Raw genomic sequence first — 20,234 nt, 5'->3', positions numbered from 1 at the left:
CGTGCGCCTATTGCTCTTGCAATGGTCGCATTTGAATTTTGGTCAGATAGATTTATCTTGGGGCTTCGATGATGCAGCGACTACATGCAGTGTTGATGTTTCAACAAAAGGTGTTCGTTGAGATGAGAAACTTTGGTGGCATTCTTTTTGCACGATTAGTGCATAAATACGACTGTCGTTCGGCAAGGGATCAAGATTAAGAATGTGAGAACTAATAGTATTAAAGTTCTCACCCAATCCCATCAAGAACTGATATACTTTTTCTTTCTCGCATTCAGCAACAAATTCCTTTGCTGCACCTCTACATGAATAGGTTGAAATTGAATTATAGTTTGCTAATTCATCCATAAGCTGAAACAAAGAGGCTCTCCTGTTGAAACAGAGCTAAGTCTCTCTTTAATATCCAATGAGCATTTTCTTGTGAGAATCACTTTTCTAGATCAGTCAATACGCCACACTTTTATGTAATTCATGGTACAGGGAGTTGAAAAATCAAGAAATAACCATGGAATTGCACTTATTCCCCGCCAGTTCTTGAGCAGATCATATTAAAAGCCATAGCACAAGCTGCATCAAATAGAACTAAAATCATGGTTCAAAGCATCGATACGATATGCCTGATACAGGGTGTATCATATCGTATCTTTTGAAAAAGATACAGTCCAAAACTCCTGTTTCTAGGTGTTTCGGACCCCTAATTTTTTTAATAATAAAAGCATGCTAAAAACTTTCCAAAAAATCAAAATATAAAAACAAACTAAAAAAATAATAAAATTTAGGCCATTTCTAACCTAACTCGATACTTTGAACTGAACTCTATCGAATGGATACTTTGAACCTTGCGTAAAATAGGTCATCACAATACTTCACAAAAATAATTGATGATTTTTGAAGACCCACTGACATGTTTGGTTTTCTTTTTGTAGATAACATAAGCTCCTGTGGCATTGAAATTATTACATTTTGACTATAAAATATGCGCAGTTTTATTCTAAATCTACCATGCATTTTACCTATCGAAACATTCGAACTAGAAAATTTCCATGAAGTATATGGAATTGGAATCAGAAGGTCATCGACGATTCATAATCCTGAGTTTCAACCTTCAACTAAACCCTCTTTTTAATTATTTCTGAAAGTAATAAACCCTCATTTTGAAATGATCAACTAAACCCTCTTGATAATGACCTGATGCTGGTGACGCCAGAGGTCCCACAGTAGACGCATGTGAAGGGAGCAGCCGTATCTCTGAAGATGGTCTACTGCAATGGAATCCTTCTCGATCGTCAAAAACGGCAAGTCGAAGGGATTGCTCCAGCTTGATACGGATTTTCTCCTACGTAGTAGAATTGCGACTGTGGTAACGGAGCCTGGTAACTAGCGGTGCATGGGATCCCGAGGACTGGTTCATCGTTCTTCGACATCTTCCTTATCCTTCTTTTACTTTATGAAATTAGCCGATTGATCTGATCGATAGATCTGATATGTTCTCCGCAATCCGCCCTCCCTCTTTTGATCGTTGGAATGATCAAAGACTATCTACGAGAAGATGTTGTGCGGAAGACGTTGTGCGGAAGACTTCGGTGACGACTGATATGTTGAGAAAGATGGGGTTACTGTAACTTTGAAGGTGAAGCTCTGAGATGCGTCTGAAGACACTATCTTTAAAACATTATTTCCCCCACTCAGTTTTACTGAGTTTGCTGTTGGGTTACAGGTAGATTCGTTCCCAAGATACAACAGAGTCTTGGGCGGGAATCTGCAACCAGCAAAGTTGAAGAGTCTCTAAAGAAACCTTCTGTGAGACTGTAGCAGACCGGACTGAGAGAGAGAGAGAGATGGTGAATTTCGAAATTGTGTATTTTGGAGTCTAATTTAGAGAAGGCACATTGAATTGTGCCTCTTGATAGAATCTGCAATCTGCAACCAGCAAAGTTTGATAAAATCAATTGAAAGGCACTTTCACCTTTTATTATTTTTTTAAATTTTAAAATAGCACCATACAAAATTAAAAAATATAAAAATAAATGAAAATTAATCAATTGAAGATCAAACACTCATGACAAGAGCATGTTGGGGGTTACGTGATTAACCAAATCAAACCAAACTGATAAAAAATATAGAAAAAATGTTATAGCCTTCGAAAGACATTTTCAAGGAACTAATCAAACCGACACTAAATAAATATAAAATGGACCATTTTTATGCCTTGTTTGATTTTATTTTTAAAAATTACTTTTTTCAATAAATACTTCTTTGAAGATATAGAACCACACATTATAAAGTTTTTAAGTACTTATAGGTATTTGATAAAAAAAGTGGGGAAGAAATGCTTATTCTTAAAAAAAGTACTTAAAAAATGACATGGATGTGATTTTTTTCTCAATACTTTTGTAGAAGTGTTTTTTCATTTGAACGGGATGAACCTGTCCCTATTTTTTAATGACCAAAATACCCCCACATGAGATTATCCTCCTCCTCCATTCGGAACCCTACAACATATCAGGTAATGATGACATCAATTGCAACTTGCAAGTCCACTAGCGACATTCGATGGTAACCAAAAAACAGCGGGAGGACTTGTCGTTTTGCTCTTATTTTTTTCAATGTTCCATTGCATTGAGTCTTTTTTTTTTTTTTTGCGTTTTTCTGAAGTCCAAAACTCCCCTTTTCTCTTTGGTCGTAGATCTATGTTTGGTCATTTTGCTCTTATTATTATTATTATTATTATTATTATTATTATTATTATTATTATCCATGTGGCACTCTATGTGTGGGTCTATGTGGGCTTTTATGTGTCATGAAATAGTGATGTGACAACTTTTCATTGAAATGTATATTATAATGACATGGAAAGCATCATTTATAAGTATGTGTAGAATGAATGCTAAAAGTGTCAATTATGCCTAAACCTCCCAACCCGTAGCATATTGTATTAATCGAAACCCTCTCTGATCCTATCTTCCTCGTGCTTGAGAGTGGGACCGGTTGTGTCTAAAACCCACATCTAATTTTCTATTATTTTATGTTATATATAAACAATAAACAAGTAAAATAACATAAAAAAAATCAAAAATTTCAATTATTTGATTAAAACACATAAAAAATACATAAATTAACAATCATCCTTTACTTAAAATATAATATATTATTATATTCAACACCTAATACATATAATACATAAGTGTATATGCCCCCTTCCCTACTTTCTCAATCTATACAACTTGTGAGCCCTTACAAATCTACAAGAAAGAGAACATTTGGACAGTTCGGATTCGGTGTGTTTGGACTCGAAGGGATTTTCTCTTCGAGTCCACTAAAATTTTGATACGTCTTTCGGTGCTAGACTGGTCATCACCGGCAACCAGCTGAAATTTTACTGTGGGTTATGATTGATAAAAATATTTTTAAATAAAAATTGATAAATTGATTTTTTTTGTAAAGAAATCTACCTAAATATTGACAGAAAGTTCGAAACCCTCATGTTCTTATACTTGAATCCTTCTCCCCCAACCATTAACAGGAAGACAAAACCTTCCTCACGGTTGTGGCTTTGAATTTGCAAAACAAATCCTTACATTCTCATTCCAAACGCAATTCAAGCTTTGCTCCTCCAATCATTAATGGGAAGACAAACCCGGTTTTAGCTTTGGATTTGCAAGACACGAGACATGTTATTCTTCCTCCATACTAAGCTTTTAAACGTAAAAACAATAGCTCCAATTCTCCAAAGATATCTTTTCAAGAAAAACATATTCAAGCAGTCACGCTGTCATGCACAAGATTTTCTTTCATGATAATGATAGGCTCTAAAAAAATTATATTTTCAAAGGACTCTTGGGTTTCAGATTTTAATATGAAAAAGTGGTATTAGGTATTTTCGGACAGAAATCAGTGAGTTCATTAACTTGGTCGGTGTTGACAACTTGCCAAAATGAATTAAGTTAGGATCTTCAGTCATACAAAGGATTCGTCGACACAAATCAATAGGTTCATTAGCTTTTTTGTTCTCAGTTTCTGCCATCTGTATTTTGGGGTTTCATTCACCTTTGAACACTTTGATGATTAAAGCTTTCCGTTAATATCATTGTTGTCGTCGCTAAAATCTACAGTTGTCATTTTGTTGCAGTTTGAACATCATTGGTAAGGCTTGTTGTTGTTACTGGTTGGGGGGAGAAGGTTTGAGTCACAGGACTTTGTAGAGACTGCTCTGCAAGTCATTTTCACAAATTGTAGAATGTAGATTTTTTTATATCTTTTGTTAATTTGTATTTAAACTCCAACCAATTGTAAATGATGGCCAGTTAAGCATGAAATTATGTGTCAAAATTTTAGTGGAACCGAAGAGAAAATCCCTTCCATTCCAAACGCACTGAATCCGAAGCCAGGATTGATAAAGTTGAAAGAAAGAGAGCTTTGGAAGCTATGGAGCATACCATATGTTTTAGAGAAATTAATAGAACTTGGGAAACCGTGGCCCATGGCAAGGCATGGGTTAAAATCACATGAGATTTGGTTTCGACGCTGTGTGCCAATGGGCCCTATATGCCAGGCTACCAGCCAGTCTGACCCTATTAACCCACTAAGATACAACACCTAACCCGTACGGGGGTTAAATCCATCTGCAATTTTGCGCCAATCCACATAAGATATGGACGATACATGGGGTTCAGAGTTCAAACCACATGAGATTTGCTGTGTTGGTTGTGTTCTAATGGACCCTATATACACCTGTCAGTCTGACCCCACTAACCCACTAGAATACACCACCTAACCCGTATGGAGGCTAAACCCACATCACCAATACCAAAAGGAAAAGGCATTGGATAGTTTTTGCAACTACCTCAAGCACTGTATTGGTCCTTTGTTGTGTGAGAGAAAGTCAATATCTTTGTTCAGGAATCAGGACGTGGCTCTATATATTTTCCGTAGGAAGACAGAGGAAAGGGGCCTGTCCTATTTTCTGATCAATGGTTTATATTTAACCTGCAAAAAACCGTCTTTGACCATCCACCAAAAAGAGGACGACGTCACCATGATTCTATTTGTTTTTTACATGATATTATCTTAATAAAAATAACCTACATTAATTGGTTCGTCTGTTGCTTGATTACTTGTGGACTAAGAGGAAGACATGCGGAATAGACTAGTAGTATTTGTTATCAAATGGTATCCAACCCGATGATGCCTATGACTCAATCGCTGAGATGGTGGTGATTGAGCGTCTCTTTATGTATTATTAAAGTACAACATTAAATCCATATATCTATTTATACTATTATTAAAAGTGGGAATCAAACATTGTAGAATTTCTGTTTGATTAAAACACTTTAATTTTTTGAATTTGATCACTCTCAATTAATTGTAAGAATAGAAATGTAATTTGAATAATTACTTTTTTCTTCATTTAAATTCCTCTCATTAATCTTATTTTAAGGTATTAATTTACATTACACTATATTTATTGAATTATATTCTTCACTAAATTAAAATATCCTTAGTTTTGAATTTGATCGCTCTTTAATTGTGAGGGCCATGGTTTTCAAAACCAGACCGGACTGGATGGTTGGACCAGAAAAACTGGGAACCGATCACCTAACCAGTTCCGTTTTCCTCCAAAATCGCTTTTTACTCCAAAACCGTTGATTTTGGTCAACAAACCGCTGAATTGGCTGGTTAACCGTTTGAACTGTTTGAATGGTTTTGACCATTTTCTAATTTTTTATTTTTTTACCGTTCGAACTAGTAACCGAACCCATGGCCAGTTCGGTTTTAAAAACCATGGTGAGGGCACAAAATGTAATTTGAATTACTATATTTCTCCTAATCCAAATCCCTTTCATTAAGTCTTATATTTAGGGTATTAATTCGCATTCTTTCATTGAATCCTATATTAATTAATCATGTTAAGAAAAATAAGTGTGACAAAGAATACTTGTTTTTATTGATAATAGAAATTTAAAGACAATAAAAAATGAAGTTATTTTTTGGTGGTGAGTCAACAATTTTACCTTTTGGGATAAATGTGTCAATCCTTAATGTTATAATTAAATAACTAAAAAAATGAAAATACACAAAAATATAAAAATACAAAAGAATTGTAAAAATATTTCATTACATCTCTAATATCATATATTGATCATATTAAGTAAAAATAATTTTATAAACATAGTAATATAAAAAATTTTGGAAACATATTATTTACCATCATGATCATATGTGTGCAGTTACTAGTAAATGTAAATTATTCATTGTGAGAGTAATCATACATCTTGCTCTAACCCCAACCCCTTTTCCAAAGTGTGGATGAGAAGAAACATGGCATTCTTATGGTAAGCATGTTACATGGCAAAGATGAGAGTGGCAGTCTGTTATTTGTTTATTTGATGTTTGGAGTCGTATTACTCTTTGGATTTACTAAAAAATACAAAAATGAGAGTAGCACAGGAATCATGCACAGGTTGGGATATATTGAGCAGAGATCAAATCTGCGCCCCACATATACCTCAAACGTCTCCCGAAATTTTGAGTGGAAGATGTTATCAATACACCATTGGGATATATTGTGAATTCGAATGTGCAAGAGGACAGGTGGTGTTTTTTTTTTTATTGTGTGAGATGCGTGTGGGGCGTTGATGGGAATTAATCAACCGTACATGGAAAACATCTCATCCTCTCTTACATATTATTATAATGCACGAGGAGATGTTTATGGGTAGGCATGGGTATAGTTCTTGTGGATAGGAGATCGGGAGTCAGTCTGAAATAACATTGTGGTGGGGCCATAACCCATAAAGAAGAATACATGGGAAAGCCATGATTCACGGTTTTAGCACAACTGAACTTGCATTGCATTGCAGTAGGAGAAAGAGCTAATAGCCTTACTATTGCAGATGAGTTTTTTTGTTGGGCCTTTTTTGGTTGGAACTTGGAAGCGATGCCAAGACTGTGGTACTGACGCTCAAAAAGGAATCAACTTGTTGTTCAAAAGATACAAGATCCATTTTGATTTTGATGGACACTCTTCATGTGCTAAGCTAAGGAAGAGGAAGCACAACACAGAGAACAGAACTTGTTTTGTCAGTTTCAAGTTCATGAAAAAGGTAGAAGACAATACTACCTTGTGTATCTATATATCTACAATGAGTTTAACATCTGAAAACCAATTGTTTAATCGCCTCCCAGACTCGCTTTCTTTTCCATCTTAAATAATTTCTATAATCACTGCAATGAAATACTAGTCTGGTGATGGTATAGAATAAAAGAAGAAACTGGTCTAAGTTGATCGTATTAATCAATACTTGAATTGGGTTTACAAAATATAATTGCATTGATACAAATTAATTATAATTACAGCAGTGTTCAATGAACCTCTGTTCTGTATTCGAAGTCATTTGGCGCTGTACCAATCAATAATTTTTAGCTGAAAAAGAACTAATATGCAGAAAGCTAGTCTACTGAATTAGATATATTCGGTGCGGGTAACTATTTTTGTTACTAGGGCTGAAAAGCTTTTCTAGCTATATCACGAGCTCTACTGAATCCCAAAATTGAACGCATCATATCGTCAGTCGGGGCAAATGCTTTTTCTTTTTTCTCCTGTCATTGTGCCCTTGCTCATCGTGATATCAGTATTGTTTCGACTTTCGGTCGTCAAAGCTGATTGAGAGAAGCCAATTCAATAAACGAAAAAAGAAGAAAAAAAAAAAAACCGGGTTATCTGGGGTTAGCAATAAGTAGCAAATTTAAATATCCTTTGGTTCCCTAAAAAGAAGAAATCTCTTTGTCATCTTTTTCGTGTTTATTGGCTATTACAAGCAAAAACTGTAAAGGTCCTTTTACCACGGAAAAAGCTACTTTCCTCCGCCTCGGTCGTAGCAGTCTACTGTACATCTTTTTTATTTTTGATTTTTTGATTTTTGATTTTCCTTCTCGTTACAGGGACACCTTATGGTTACTGCAATCCTTTCATGTTAATGTGTTTGTACCGTACGTGGCTTCAAATTTAATGTCGCATTTCCTAGATTTTGTCACAAGAGGAAAGACCGGTGGTCCAGTGGTCTGCTCTGGTGATGGTGGCAGGTGACAGTCATTTCAATTCCGCTACGAGGTTATTTTGGGTATAGGATTTTCTCGCGTCGTAAAAACTATGATGCCGGTAATCAATCAAATTGGGTTCTCTCATCAAAATTCACGGGGGTCAAAGTCTTTGTTTGCGAGTTTGAGTACGTTCGCCGGCCGTTTGACAGCAAGCGATTCTTCACGAAAAATCGGAAACTTTTATAAAGATCTCCGGCGTTCTTCTTGGAAACCTCTACCTCTGTCTCGTTTTTACGCGAGACGGGTTCCATCGCTTCTTCTCTCTCCTCATAAAAAATAAAATAAAAAAAAAAAACGTAACAAACCAATTGATACCTGAGATAGATAGATGTTAGTGGCATTTAGAAACCCACACTGCTGAGATTATATTTCTATCCTTTGTGTGTTTGGTTTTCACACTTTTTTCTGTATTTTATTTATTTATTTTTGTCTCAAAGACAGCTCCAGAGATGGCGATGATTACTGATTCTTTGGAACGATCTCTCCGAAACTGTTCGCTGAATAATGACGAAGGCGGCGCAGGCGCTGGTGACGGACTGAACAGGCCAGCGGCTTCGGATAATCCGAAGATATATGGCGACACCAGTATAGAACTTAATTCACACGTAGCTCTTCCTTATCAATGGCAACAATGTCTCGATTTAAAGGTTTACACTTTACACCTACTTCAATAAATGCAGAACCAGACCCTACAATTCTCTTCCTTTTAATTTATTTCTCTCTCTCATCTCCTTTACTCAAACAAACACAAGCCATAAGGAGCCTATAATAGAGAAAACGCGAATAAGCTTTTCGTAACTTTCTTTTTTTTTTTTTTTTTTGTTTCACAATATTTTTCCTTTTTGCAACTTTGTTTATGTTCGAATCCTTTATAGTCTTTCTTTTGTGTGTGTGGGTGGGTTTCACCCTCTCTGTATTGCTTTTTTTTTTCAAATTTGTGAATTTTGATTCTTTTACACGGTCCTCATGCAGACGGGTGAGATTTATTATATAAACTGGCGGAACGGAACTAAAGAAAAAAATGATCCACGGAAAACGGCAACGATTGATGAGAACTACTACTCCTTGGAGGAACAGGAGGAGGAGGAAGAGGATGAGGAGGAAGAAGAAGAAGAAGAAGAAGAAGAAGAAGAAGATAGATTGTATGACAGCGAGGATTCCTACTCTGATTCTTCTCTCCCATTGACGAACGATTATCGGAACGAAGGCGATCATGTCCTCGTCGTCACTGGTTGTAAGAGGTGTCTTCTATATTTCATGGTGCCAAAAGAGGTAGAAGAATGTCCCAGGTGCAGCGGTCTTCTTCTACACTTCGATCAAAATGACAATGAGTCCCCGTAAAACTCGCTTTTGTTTATTCTTTCTTTGGTTTCTCGGTGTCTTGAAAGTTGAAACATTTGTCGGTGTGGACTGGTTAAACGAAACAAATGAGCTCGTTAGCGTTTTATTGTTCTTTCTCCTTTAGTCCTATTCTTACCATTTTCGGTTTTATCTTGAGAATCATGAGGGCTGCAGAGACGAGGTGTCGAGAGCTATCTGGGTCAATGAGCGAGAGGGAGGAGGGAGGAAAGAATAAAATCGGTAACGATCGAGACTTGTAGAACCCTAGTTTTCTGTAAGTCTCTCTGTGAATTTGTTGATTAAAATTTCTCTCACACACAAGCTCAAGTTTTGATCGGTCAGAGTTCATTAATTTTTTTAGCGATTGATTGGTTCGGCGATGGGAAGATTGTTTTTATTTTATTTTATTTAAGATTAATTTAAATATATGAGGATAGACCTTGGCACAATGGTTTAATAATTGACCAACCCCTATCAAATCACGAACCTCCACGCTCCAATAATATATTTGTTTATATGTATATAACTATATATTATGTTTCCATGCAATGTATGCATGTAGATACAAAACATCATAAGATATTTTACTTTTGAAACTACTGACCCAACCGAGATCTAGATGCTGCAGCAGGAGGGGCTGAGTTCAAATTATCGGACTCCTTGCAATCATTAATTGATTGTCTTTGTAGACTGTTTATATCGGAAATGGTATTGGGATTGATCATGGAATTAAATGTTTATACCTGGTTTGTGTAAGGTAGAATCAAAACGGAGAAAACTTTTTTTTTCTATTGAAATGTCCAAGACGAGTCACTGGACTATGCTGATGAATACAGCTCTTACTGGTCTATAAGAAGATTTCTCTTGAGAAGTCAGATAGGAATTTGTCTGATAGAACCAAGAAGCGGCTGAGAGGCTTGATAGCACCTGAACCTTGCTACCATCAGTGATCAGTCCCAATTTGATAACTTACGGCCTGGAAGCATAAGCAGATTTTGTAACAGGGGAGACATCTACAGAAAGCGTAGAGGCTCTTAGACCTCATGAGCCAACATGAAATTGTCCATGTAATTCCTTTTCTACAAACTACAATCTACATTGAATGGTTGACAAATGATGACAATGGGAGTTATGGAATCTAAGCTGGTATCACCTATATTTGCACTCTGAATGGATACTATCGCAAGAATAGAAGAACGCAAACAACATACCAAATGCTAGATTAAAGTTCGATTTACCCGTTTTTTTCATTTAGGCCCTGTCTCGGGGTGACTCAACACTGTGTTATTAGGAAAAATTGCAGACTTTACCCCGCTGCATCAAATAGAATATGGAAGGACAATCATGGATGGTTGGTTCCTTGGGATACAACAGTTTGTCTCGTTGCAAATACTACCATTCAGATTTTTTGTTTTGGAAAGAAAGTAAGCTACCAGCTCTCCCTGCATTTTTCAGCCTGCCTTAATCGTGGCCAAAATTATGAATAGAAACATAGGAGAAGGAAATCACTTTAATGAATGTAAGGATAAATTAATTGGATATATAATTTTAAGTTAGTCTGTAGTCTATGTGCTTGACGCTTCTTCAGAGTACGGCTTGCATCTATTTGAAAATCATTAATGATTGCTAATCTCTTTGCCTCCTGGTTCAGAAAAATGACAGGATATAGGAATTACATTCGTGTTGGCGACCAAGTAGTTGGAAATATGGCTGAGACTAGTTAAGCTTAGCTATGGAATTGGAATCTACTATATTGGTGTATTCTAATCAGGGTAGAAAATTGAAATGGAAGCAGAGGCCCGCTTCTAAGCATTCAATTCTGCGTTTTTTCGGAGAGGCTAGTAATCTGAATTCCGCGGAACTGGGCCAATGAGGCAAAATACAGGAACAAGATAAGAAGACCTTTAGGAATTAAGCTTAGTGAGCAGGTTCTTGTCATTACAATCTAACAACAGTAAAGAAAATTATTATTATCGCACAAACTAAACAGACCAGCATCAAGTATAAACAAATACATTTCAGCGAACAAGAAACGTATAAACAGCCACAAGGAAAACTGTAAAAATAAAGGAAAACAGAGAAGAAAGACCCTTCTCACGCGAGAACATGATAGAAAAGATGGTCATTTATATGGATTATCGAACTGTTGGCTGCACTGCTCTCTGTGATGTGGAGAATTCTGATAAAGTATTCGAGAGATGACGGGTTGCTTTTTCATGGTTGACGAGACCCATGAACCAGAATTCGTGAACGTCAACCGTGATGACCTGGATGTACTTCTCCGATGGATTTTCTACCATGCTGATGGGGTTGATGGTGCTAATCTTCACCCAAGGTACCATAACCTGTTCAAGGTAGCACGGATTAATTACTACAATTTGGAGGAAGAAATTATGGATGCTTTGCACATCTGTGTCAGGATTCAGGAGGAGACTACTTTTGGCACATCCCACTTTCCTCCATACAGAATCAGAACTCAGAAGTAGGGCTGTCTATGTAATTATGAATTTCCCTATTTTATACTTGGTATAATTGATGTTTACCTTGTAGTAACTCCAAGCTTCCTGGCCTGAAGGTGCAGTGAAGGAAAGGGGACGATCACTGCAGAAAGCGATATTGACATTTGTGAGATAAAGTGTTCCAGTGACGGGACCAGTGGAGGTTGACAGATAGCAGGCGAAAGTCTTCTTTAGTTTCTCGTTGGGATCATTGGTGAAAGTCTGCTTGTAGAGGGATTCGAAGCCACCTTCTGTTATTGCTTTGGCAGTCAGGTTAACCTTGGCCCATGCAGCCCCTGACACGGACTGTCCCATTTTAACTGCAAATACCAACACCCAAATCAGTAATCAAAACACAGAAACGGCAGAGGTTGTAGAGCTGTTGGAAAGCTTACGGTTTTGCCAGATATTTCGCGCTAATGTCTCTGCCCGCCTGCTCCAGGAATTGAAGAGATGGATGACAGGTTCCAAGGGATTATTGCTGGGCTTATCAACGGGGGAATACTGGAGGTAGGGGTGGAGCTCCTGCTGGTAGTCTTCGGCCTTCCATAAGGCAGCCTTCTTGTTGTCGGGGTGAGATGAGGGATCGGCTGGTGGACCCATGATGTAGGTTCCCCATTTCACGGCACTGGCGTCGGATGCTGCTGGAGTTGATGAAGACGAACAAGATTGGTGGGTTTGTTGTGCCTCTGCCTCATCAGCTGCAGAGGGTTGATGAAGCTTTGCTGATTCGCATGAACTGGTGGTGTTCATGGTCTGAAGGGAGGATACAGAAGCAGAGAACGTTGTTAAATTGTTGTTTTTTGGTCGTATCTCAAGACTCGTTGCATCTTTTAGCTATGTGCAGAGAACGCTAGCTATTTATACAAATTAACTTGCTACTTGGTTGAAGGAACTAGGAAGGTTAGGAGATATATACTCTATGATATCTAATTTAATATTATGGCACCTTAACAAGCAAGGAAATTTTCCTTCGAGAGTAAGAATCGAGTCGATGTTTCATGTTTGTTTAGATTTTTGACGGGTGAAGGGGGCCAAACAGAGCAGCAGAGTAAAGGGATTTTGACATTTTACACGGAGAAAGTGGTCTCTCGGCCTATAGGTTATACGTGAGATAGGTGGGAAGCCGCCGCGGCAATACGGTCATACCATATTTCTTCAACTTCTAGAATAACGATTACTTTTGACCAGTCACACGGTGCCTCTAGTCTTAACAGAGATAACATCACATTTGCCCGCGGCCGAACATGAACTTAGTAAAAAGCTTTGAGGAAAATAAATAAACACACGTCACGCAGAAACTAGCAAGGAAACCTCTGTAATGAAATTTGGTTTTGATTTAGATTACTCAAATTCGAATTTTGACATCAATACTCTGGGTACCTAAGTTAACACCCAACTTTAAGATTTGTCTTGGATTTTCCTTAATCCTGATCCCGTCCGTCTAATTTATACCCCTTCTTAATTAGAAATGCTCAATAAAGGCTCAAAGAAATATAAAAGGAAATGAGGAATTTAATGGCGGAGGGGAGATGTTATAAATATTTGACTATTGTGATTTATTATATTTTTAATAATAATAATAATAATATTTATTTAATATAAAATGAACCAATGTATGAGAAATGAGAGGAGTAGGGGTGCTCATAAAAAACGAAAAAAACTGTTTCAAACTGAAAAAAAAAAATCGAACCAAAAATCTGGTTATAATATATATTATACATGTTGGTAGTATTTATAATATAACATATTATATATTTTATATATTTAGAAAATATTTTACATATAAAAAATTAAGAAACCGAAGAATCGAATTGGTCAAAAATTGAAAACAATCAACCGATTAATTAATTGATTCAATTTGGTTTGGATTCAGAAATTTTCAAAAACGGATAATACCAAGGGGGTTTTATTGTTGAGTCCCCCTCAAAAATCTGAACTCCATGATACAGGTGAGATAAATCCTGACCATGGATCGATGCCAAATCCATGGCCAAGATGCGGTTTATAAGAGAGGCTACTAGTAGACTAGGAGGGACTATAATTTTAGATTTATGAGATGGATTCCCGTCTACTTATCCCTAATACCAATTACTCCTACTAGGAGCAATGACCACAGGGTAGCTAGCCCATCCCCCAACCCTGGTGGTGGGATTTGATCCCCTCACCGCTACAACTAACCAATGAACGTACCTTGTGAAAGGCAACTAATGTGTGACTCATATCACCTACTTGATTTTAACTTTGTTTCTCTCCTTCCCTCTCAAGAGCTTACACGTACAGAGAGAAGAAGATAGAGATTCGTAGAATACCTCTCTCCCTCTTGAATTCAACAGTTTAATTTTCCTTTGCCCTTTGTTCTTATCTCTCTACTCCTGTCTTTCAAATCGATCAATATCCTCACACGCCTCTTAAAGCTTTGAATTCTCCTAGCTAGTACGACATAGTGAACGCCTTCACCCCATTATGACTACATGGACCACTGTCAAGTGTCAACGGACTAAGCAGATGCGCTCCGACGCGCGGAGAATTTCTTACCCTCGCCTCGCCCTCGCTCATCATGACATGACGCTCACTCACGGCGGTGACGGTGTCCCCTTCAACACCGGTCCCCTCACCCCTCACCAGTCACCACTGCCCCCGGCAGCCCTTGAAGTTCCATTATAGGTAGATGGCATGCAACAATGTCTCTTCACTTTCTAGCATGACCTTGTCGGATACAAGGCAAACTCAGAACTACTACAGCTCGACAACGACAACCAGTCAACACCTTGCACCACCACCACCACCACTGCCATCATTGTGTTTGTGTTCTATTTGCCACAAGTACTTTTTTTCACTGGACAATCTTTGCGTTAACACTCGACACGAGCATTATCACTACGATGGGATGATAAGAAGATGGAAAGAAATCCAAGATTTATTGGGATGAAGAAGGGAGTCAGCGATTAAAACAATTCCAAAATTTCATGGGAGGAAGAAGCGAAGTCTTCTCCCGACAAAGAGCCTTTGCCTATTAAAGTAGCACAAGAGTAAGAGAAATAAAAGCATAAGCAAAGGACTACTCAACGAATGCAATTTTTTGTAGAGAAATAAATCACATAATTCATGCATGAGGATTCTTTTTTCGGTTAGGATAATTCACGCCTGAGCTTGATCTTCAACTAAGCATGCATTATTAGAGTTTGTCATCGATACCGTGATCTGTGATAGCAGAACTATGAATCGTGGGAAGCAGTGTAGTAGTAGTAGTAGGAGTCGGCAAATAAGGCAATGAAAGAAACGGGAGAAAGTATTTCAATTCTGGTGACTTCGAAAATGACGATAAGGTATCAAATATTGCTTAGAAGCCTCTTATTTATTTACTTAATTTTTTTTCAGTACAGTACAGAGTACACCACTGATTTAAACGCTCAAAAGATGCAATGAATCGTTTAATTATACAGCTCTTTATTTGTGTGATTGTGTATGTAAACCGTTCAGCGTTCACCGACCGAAAATTCTGTTAATTAGATAGATGCAAGCGTTTATGTTCGCCTAACAATGATATAAAGGATCGTAAACATACAAGTTTTGTTGTTATAAATAAAAAAGCAGTGATTAAATGTCCATTTGGTTTGGTTTGGGGGAATAGAGATCTGGAACCAGAACCAACGGTTTGGTTGGACGTCATAAGAATTTCACTCCCATTCCTGGTGGAGCGGGAGGAATGGCATTCTTACATGGCCATTCCTCCAATCCAAATGAGAATACATACGTTTCAACTGATTCCAATTCCCGTCTGAAAGACTGAAACAAATAGATGAGAGAGATGGACCATTCCAATTCTGATTTAGAAATAGAAAAGAGTTCAAATCAACTAAAGATATAAAATAACCCACGCCCACCATTTCAAATCAAGATACATTTTGAGTCAGCCTCAGCAATCAATTCCACATCCAACCAACCAATCCAGTCAAAGAGTCCAGACAAAATCAGGTGCATCTCTCCTGGGTCCACATAAGGTTCGGTACACAAACATCTTTTCTACCTTCTCTCCATCATCATGAGAATTCTCCATCATCTGATCCTTTTCATTTATGATCTCCACATTCAGTCTAGGCATTTTTTTGGCAAGGGCCTTGCAGCCTCCAAGAGTAACATCACAGGACGACATCCAAAGGGATCGCATTGTCTCATACTTCCCCACGTTCGTCAGTAGTGCAATATCCCCAAATGGGCTATCCCTGATCTCCAACTTCCTCAGGTTCTTGCACCCATTTAACACACAGAGCATTCCCTTGTCGCTTTCCCCTGCAAATGCAATTGAAAGCATTTCTAGCCGTTCCGCATACATACCAATATACAAAAATACCTGGTCGGTAAGCAGGCCAGAAAGAGACAACCGTCTGAGGCCCTTGCACGACTGAACGATTGCCCCAAAGCCTTCATCCAGCGGCTGCAGTGTTACATGGTCAGGTTTTGTTGGGTCCAGGATGCACAATCTGAAGCGAGTAAAATTGGGACAGTTTTTAGCAACATTTATTAGGGCAGCATTTGTCATCTGCCGACAGAAGTACAACAACGAATGAAGCTTGGGGCAGCCCATTGATATTGCAACCAGGCCTTCTTCTGTTACAGTGGCATTTCCTCCACCATAAGGATCATATGGAAATACCCTTAATTCCTGTAATTCTTTACAAGTGGAAGCTACCACTTCCAGCCCTTTGTCCCCAATATAGTCCAATATCTGCAAATATATGTAATCATAATCATGCATCTATGTAGAAAACTTAATAAAAAAGAAAGAGCTAAAGGCTCATTGTTAAGAGATCGAACCCATAGACGCTGTAGTTTTCTGCAGTGACGAATCAAATTGATGAGTTCATTACCCTGGATCCCTGGTGCATAGCTCAAGTTCAAAGAGGTCAGGTTCAAGCAAATAGGGTAAAAAGCTGGAAGACAGCATGGAGCAACCTCTAAAAACCCAGACAAACTCTGGACTGATTTACAGTTGAGAACAGCATTACACAATTTGACGTATGCCTCAGAATTTGATTCGTGAACATATGAACCTATGCCTATGTCCACTAGTTGAGGTGCTCGTGTCAGAATTTTGTGGAGTGCTTCAAGTGGCACGGCACGGTTTAATCTCAAACTCCTGAGATTTGGACATCTAGCCACGAGCCTCTCGAGAGCACCCAAATTCACTTCTCCTTTCAGGCATGCAAAATTCAGAGAGACAAGTGATGTGCAGCTGTCAGGAAAACAACCAAGCCAGTGACCCCGGCGATCCTCAACTTCATTTTCTTGCAAATCCAGCTCCCTAAGAACCCTAGGTATTAAAAATAACAACACAGAATAACATTGTCTTAGAAAAAAATAATGTTGTTTCCTATTAACAGATCATTTAAAAAGAATATTAAAAAAGAGCAAGAAGTAACATATTTCATGATCACCAAAGAAGCTTTGATCAAAAAGTTCAGAAAGATTCAACACAAGGCACCCAATTCTCTACCATATTGACATGCAAACAGCATGAATGAGGTAAGTCATTTATCAACTAGGATTTGACTATAATACCAAAAAAAAAATCCTTATAACCAATCAACCCAGTATCAAACATTTACAGCATCATAGACTTACCCTATGAACTATTATGAAAATATTAACCATCAGTATTGCCATAACTATAATGGTTGCATGGGCTCCAACCAATAGAGCATATAATGGCAAAGAATGAGCCCAATGGCAACAAAACAATGAGAACTATTCAAATAATAAACCTTATCAAGATCATTGCTTACGACTATAAGGTCTAACTGAAAGATTAAAGTTTACAAAATATCACCCCTTTTATTAGGCAAGGCTTACAGAGTTAGGATTAGATGTCAATAATCACCAGCTAAGTATGTTGCTTAGGATGTAGACTTGTAGATCATCACATTACACATCAATTGGATGATACAGATTACTTATGTATGCATTGGCTGAATAGTGACAACCTAATATTAGTATTTCTAATGGATAACAAGCCCGCTAGTCATTCAAACAAATAACGTAATACTATACAAAATATTAGAAAGCAGCTATATATTTGATTTTAAAGTTACTAATATATAACAAACCACACCTCTAAATCAGCAATTGGAGCAGAAAAGAAGAAAGCCAGTGCAATAAAAACAACATTTCCATAAAAGAAAAGAGGATAGGAGGAACACAGATGCCCTTACTTGCAATTCGCAGCTATGGATGCCAGGCCGTCCGTGCTGAACCCCTCACAGCTTACTAGAACAAGAGACTGGAAATTCGGGAAGGAACGGGAAAGCAATTCCAGACTCTCATCCGAAACCACCATCCTCTTCAACCGGAGCTCCTCAAGGTCCGGATAGCTCTTCGCCATGGCCACAATCCAGGGGTACACGAAGCCTCCCCAATCATGAGGAACCAGACTGAAATCAGCAAAATGCGGCTTCCCTTTCAACGTAAGAGCCCTAACCCTCGGAAACCTCGCAATTACTCTCTCCGGGCTAATGGCATAACAGTTACCAATAAAAACCCTATGTCTGCTCCATCTCTCCACCCTAAACCAAGACTTGCAGACTTGGGATACCGCATTCCGGTCGCGGTGGGACAAAAGGAAATCAAAAACATGCTCTAGCACCTCCTCAGGAAAATATGTCATCTTTTCCAAAAGGAATGTATTAGAAAAGAAGAAGCTGCTCCGAGAGAATCTACGGGAAGGAAAGGCTTTAGCGAGAAGATTTTCTCTAACAAAAAGCTTTTACAAAAACAGCACGAAAGGAACAAGACTCAACCACCCAAACCCTGATCGCCTGAAGTCGACATGCTTGTATATACAGAGGGGGAAAAAGAAAGGTTTTAAGAAGAAAATCGGGCAGTCTAACCAGATCTCCGCCCAGATTTGCCCTAACAACTCTAGATGCCCATCAGAAAAATCAGATCTGAAGCCCCAAAACCATGGCTGATATTAAAAGAAAATAGTATACTAAAAGAAATGAAATACTCCCTTACATCAGACCTAGAATCCCTCAGAAAACAAGAAGGAAAATGAAAAAGAGAACTCGAATCTCCATTAGAAAGCTATGAAGAATGGACCCTAGTTATCACCAAGGAATCAAAAACTGGTGATTAGAGCGATGGAAAACCCTCTAAACAGCTTGGATCGAAGTCCAGGAGGAGACTTCCACAAATAAGTAAAAGCGACAGAAATCGATCATTGAAATCAGGGTAAAATATATATTACAAAATAAAGAAAGGGAAGGAACCTTACTCTCCGTCTCTTTCCCTTCTTTCTTTCTGTCTCGGTGTCGCAGTTAGGATGTGCCAAGCCCTCATTGGCTCATTCTCCATGTATTCCTATTACTTAGTCCGGCTTGTGTTGAAGGCTAAAAACTCTCACTGAACAGAAGGCTGATGCATATCAGTGAAGTAACCGTAGTTAAGGATTCGACCATCATGTCCAACCATAGTCAAGTAAATTAGTGATCGGACGGCCAATTTCGCGTAACGATAGATATTTCAGGGAATCTTGACCGTAGATTGCTGAATACTGCATGCGTCCTTATCTCTCTGCTCCCGAAGAGAGACAGGGACTGCCGAAGTGCCTATAATCCACATGACAGCCTCACAGGAGGGAGAGAGAGAGAGAGATCAGTAAAAGTGAGCTTTGCAAACAGATGAGAGAATGCAAAATTGGGGTTCAGCCTTCAAGAGTGTAGACAGTGGACTTAGCCTTTTAATTTACGGAAATACCCCCAACGAATTTTTTTTTTCTTTTTGAAAGGCTAGAAATTGTGTCGTTTGATATGGTGTCAGATTTTTCATTATTTATCGTTTTCCCCGAGTTTCACTTGCCTGCAACAGTTAACAGAATCTTGAGTGTTTAATGATTAGGCATTTTCAGTACTAAGTAATGCGTAATAATATTTATTACTATTTTTATTTATACTATAAAATTGATTCCCGCTATAGGTGTAATTGTAATGTGGGCCCGGCACGGCCCGCAGCTCGAGCCCAAGTGGGCCCGTGCCGTGTCGAGCCGAGGACGCAGATTAAACAAAATAGATAATAAGTTGAAAATAAAATTTCTAAAAATTTTAGGGGATAAGCATACTTGTTTATGGGATGGGTAATCCGATTTAAGTCGGGCTCGGGCATAAAATATCGGTCATAACCTTTTTTTTCGAGTTGGCTTGGGCTTGGAAACTCGGTCCGAGCTTCATTTGATAATATATTATATAATAAAAATATATTTTATATAATAAAATATATATAATAGATTTTTTCTTTATT

General features: G+C 38.0%; 3 protein-coding genes across 3 annotated transcripts; 1 reads left to right on the top strand and 2 right to left on the bottom strand.

Moving 5' to 3' along the window:
* The first annotated feature begins 8,173 nt into the window (after positions 1–8,173).
* On the top strand, positions 8,174–9,556 carry LOC148853417 (protein CURLY FLAG LEAF 1-like). Its single transcript, XM_088986563.1, has 2 exons — positions 8,174–8,747; positions 9,073–9,556. Exons 1-2 carry the CDS (start codon positions 8,550–8,552, stop codon positions 9,439–9,441), a joined length of 567 nt encoding a protein of 188 aa, XP_088842689.1. The 5' UTR covers positions 8,174–8,549; the 3' UTR covers positions 9,442–9,556.
* A 1,765-nt stretch (positions 9,557–11,321) lies between these two features.
* On the bottom strand, positions 11,322–12,950 carry LOC148853416 (GRAM domain family protein). Its single transcript, XM_088982946.1, has 3 exons — positions 12,335–12,950; positions 11,985–12,259; positions 11,322–11,786 (listed from the first exon to the last, which is right to left on the bottom strand). Exons 1-3 carry the CDS (start codon positions 12,690–12,692, stop codon positions 11,577–11,579), a joined length of 843 nt encoding a protein of 280 aa, XP_088839072.1. The 5' UTR covers positions 12,693–12,950; the 3' UTR covers positions 11,322–11,576.
* A 2,792-nt stretch (positions 12,951–15,742) lies between these two features.
* AFB2 (auxin signaling F-box 2) lies at positions 15,743–19,630 on the bottom strand. The gene is made up of 3 exons (XM_088985448.1): positions 18,152–19,630; positions 16,758–17,253; positions 15,743–16,668 (listed from the first exon to the last, which is right to left on the bottom strand). The coding sequence occupies exons 1-3, from the start codon at positions 18,601–18,603 to the stop codon at positions 15,895–15,897; spliced, it is 1,722 nt and encodes a 573-aa protein (XP_088841574.1). The 5' UTR covers positions 18,604–19,630; the 3' UTR covers positions 15,743–15,894.
* Positions 19,631–20,234: the final 604 nt, after the last annotated feature.

Source organism: Nelumbo lutea, chromosome 4, assembly GCF_056320005.1.
Source record: "Nelumbo lutea isolate HS-2025 chromosome 4, American lotus-T2T, whole genome shotgun sequence".
Lineage (NCBI taxonomy): Eukaryota > Viridiplantae > Streptophyta > Magnoliopsida > Proteales > Nelumbonaceae > Nelumbo > Nelumbo lutea.
This window is presented reverse-complemented; position numbering and strand designations above follow the sequence as displayed.